This window comes from Nannospalax galili, unplaced genomic scaffold (assembly GCF_000622305.1).
Source record: "Nannospalax galili isolate Female #2095 unplaced genomic scaffold, S.galili_v1.0 scaffold842, whole genome shotgun sequence".
NCBI lineage: Eukaryota > Metazoa > Chordata > Mammalia > Rodentia > Spalacidae > Nannospalax > Nannospalax galili.
The window spans coordinates 64,691-68,018 of record NW_008349291.1 but is presented as its reverse complement, the minus strand read 5'-3'; the positions used below and the strand labels follow the sequence as shown (position 1 = coordinate 68,018).

Below are 3,328 nucleotides of genomic sequence, written 5' to 3'. Positions count from 1 at the left end.
TCAGCATGGAAGAAGCCAGAGCAGTTGGCGGGTGTCCCTATTCCCTATTGGCAACTTGGGTAACCCCTTCAGAGGGTGGCGTGATAAGAATAGGAGGTAGGAATTGGCTAGGCAGTCAGGGTAAAAAGACCCCAAAGAAAAGTAGCCAGTTTCTTTCTTGGCTAAAAGTCAAAATGTCCTTGGGTCTCTTAGCAGCCTGGTCTGTATCAAAGTCCAGAAATATCAAAAGCATATATATATATATATATGGTCAATAACCTTTGAACCACAGAAGGGCATCTGCGAGATGAGAACGATGGGGATTAAGTACCACAGCAACCCACATGACCAGCAGATAATGACCAATTTGGTTCAGAAACTCCCAGACAAGATATTGGAGTAGCACAAGGGATGGTAGATATCCAGGTACTGATCGAAGGCCATGGCAGTCAAAAGAAAGCATTCAGATGTACCCAAAAGAAAGAAGAAATAGAAATGGAGGAAGAATCCAGCAAAAGAGAATGTTTTTTTGTTTGAAAGGAAGTTGACTAACATCTTGGGGACTGTGGAAGAGACATGCCAGATTTCTAGGAAGGAAACATTCCCTAGGAACATATACGTGGGACTATGGAGTCTCTGGTCACAGAACAGGGCATAAACGACAGCTATATTCCCCATGATGGTGAGACCATATGTTGTAGTGAAGAGCGAGAAGAGAAGGACTTGAATCGTGCACTCACAGGCAAAGTCTTGGAGAACAAATTCTCTTACAAAAGGAAAGCTGGAATCTGGCTCCAAGACATTCATTAGGTCGTTACCTGCCAAGGTCAACAGACATACTGTTACCAGTTAGGACTACTTGTGAGCATGGTAATTTTTTTTAAGAATGAGAACAGACAATGATCCTATGCTATGGGTTATTTTTTCAAAGTCTCATCAGTCAGGAAGACGACGCACCTCAATTTTTTCTGGGTTATGCATTCTGAGTTTTAATTATAGCAGATACTTTAAAAGGCTTTGGTTTTACACAGGAGCAAACTTCTGCCTGCTTTTAAATCTTTCCCCTACTGTATGACTGTGACCATAATAGCACTAGATAATGTTGAACTCACTTTGGACACTTATTTTCAAGCAGCGATGATGTTTCATAGTTTCAAGCAATTATCCAATATGAAATTGGTGCTCCATAAATATGTTAATGTCTAACTCCAAACTGCACTTAGAGTGCAATACATAGGTCAAAAGGTTTAACTACCTATATCTGTTAAATATATTACTTCACATTAGTCAAATAACAGAGGAAATGGACCTATTTTATAGTAATTTAGTAGCAGTTACTTCCTGATTTTGCATTGAATGTTACAGAGTGTAAACATGCAGTGTTACTAATGCCAATTTTTAATATTAAAACCTTCATCTTCTCTTGAGAACAGCAATGAAACTTTTCTTTACTCTAACTTCGATTTCATAGGCTGATATATAGCAAGTATCATACTGATAAATTTAGTATTACTGGTTTAGTCAACACACCCATTTTCAAAAAAAGACAGAGGCATGGAAACACTTTTGAAATATTTTGTTCATAAATTTTCTTTGCATGGTTGTATAACACGAAAATTTTTACTACATATTGTGTTAAATATTTTCTTTTGTCATAGTTAAATGCCTTTCTTCCTACATTTTAATAAAAAAGGTGTCAGGGATTTGGATTACATACCAAAAACCAAATATACAGGCAAGTGCGTCTTGACATCCCTGAAGAGTTACATTTTGAACACAAATATAAATTTCCAAAAGGAATGTTTTGTTCCAATCTACTTTGCACATCAGCACTTTTGAAGTTTCTTTAAGTATAAGTGACTGGATGCTCTGTACTTGTTTTATAATATGTGTGTTTAAAATGCTCTAATCCAAAAGATTGTTGATAAGCTGATTTGGGGAATTATGGGGGAAAAAAAGGAATCGTCATAAAGATGTCATGATCTTCAGTACTTTCCAAAGCTGAAACTCTCACAACTTTGACATGATCAGATCGCCAAAGGTCTTGTTTAATAAACACTGTTCTGCTTGTGGTCATATAAAGGCTGCACAAAAATGAACATTTTACCTTCTGTATTTCACACTCTCTTGGGACTTGATCTCTATGGCATTGGAAAGTACATCTTTTCCAAATCATTGAATGTTTGAAGAGTGAATGACCATACATTCTCTGAGGAACCAATAAAGTAGGACAACTTAGAGTTGACAGATGTTTCAACTGTCCCTGTGCATATGTTGAAGGACAAGTGTTCAACGAGAAAAAACACTGACTAAACAGATATGGAATTCAGAAATAACAGCATATTCTTGGTATAAACACGTATAGAAGACAGGATAGAAAAATTCTTGAGCTGTGAGAACAAAGCAAAAGAAAAAAAGTTGACCAGAGGGAAATGTATCAGTTCAACAGCCGTGGGGGTGGGGTATACATATATGTGCATGTGTATAGCTGAAGGACACAGCTGTGTACAGCTGAAGAAACACAGGCAGGACAATGAGTCGATGTCAGGGTAGTCCAAGAGACTGCCCAAATACACACAGGTTATTGTCACGGCCCTTGATTTCTTCATAGAACTTGAAAGGAAGACGCTACTACTGAAGACAGCACATACTTCAGATACAAGAGTTGCAACAATGGACCTGGAACTGACCTGGAAGCCTTCTCCCTGAAGACGAGCTCTTATACTTCTAGATGATACTATGCAAGCTGCTAAGGAAGAAAGCAATCAACGGTCCAACTCAGCTCTATAGCCCAATAATCACAACGACCGGCACAGCAAGCTGCTTCTATTGGTGCAGTAGTAGCACTGTTATCTGGAGGTGATCAACAGCAAGCTCATATACCAAAGAGAGGCCCGTGGACACATGCCAGGGTCCAGGGTTCGTGAACAATTCCATTTGGACAAAGACAAAGGGTGCTCATATTACACGTCACATAGGTTGATCAATCCTCACATTGGGTAGAGGGTCGTTTGTAAAAGACCAGAGGATATGTCAGAGCTTAGTAACAAGATATCGTAATTTTAATTACACACGTACTTGGTGTTATTTATTGGGTTGTTTTTCACCTCTAGATCAAGGAAGTTAAGATGTCTTATCAGAACAAAGAGACTGTGAACTTTTAGCCTGGCCAGCTGCCTTTTGCTAGTCATTTCAGTGTTCCACATGACAGGGCTGTGAGACTCTGTTTCAGTGCTTTGCCCCTTTTAGCAGAGGCTGTACCCTGCTTAAAGGTTCAGGCCCAACGTGTCCTGAGTCCAGCCATCTTGGTCTCCAACATCTCCCCTTTTTCTATTTTTTCTGAAGACAA

General features: G+C 39.1%; 1 protein-coding gene across 1 annotated transcript in view; it reads right to left on the bottom strand.

The window, feature by feature from the left end:
- Positions 1-222: 222 nt before the first annotated feature.
- LOC103744831 (olfactory receptor 11H1-like) overlaps positions 223-3,328 on the bottom strand; it is a 25,898-nt gene continuing 22,792 nt past the window's right edge. Inside the window, 1 exon segment of the mRNA XM_029570197.1 lies at positions 223-818. Coding sequence (XP_029426057.1) covers positions 223-818 — 596 coding nt within the window.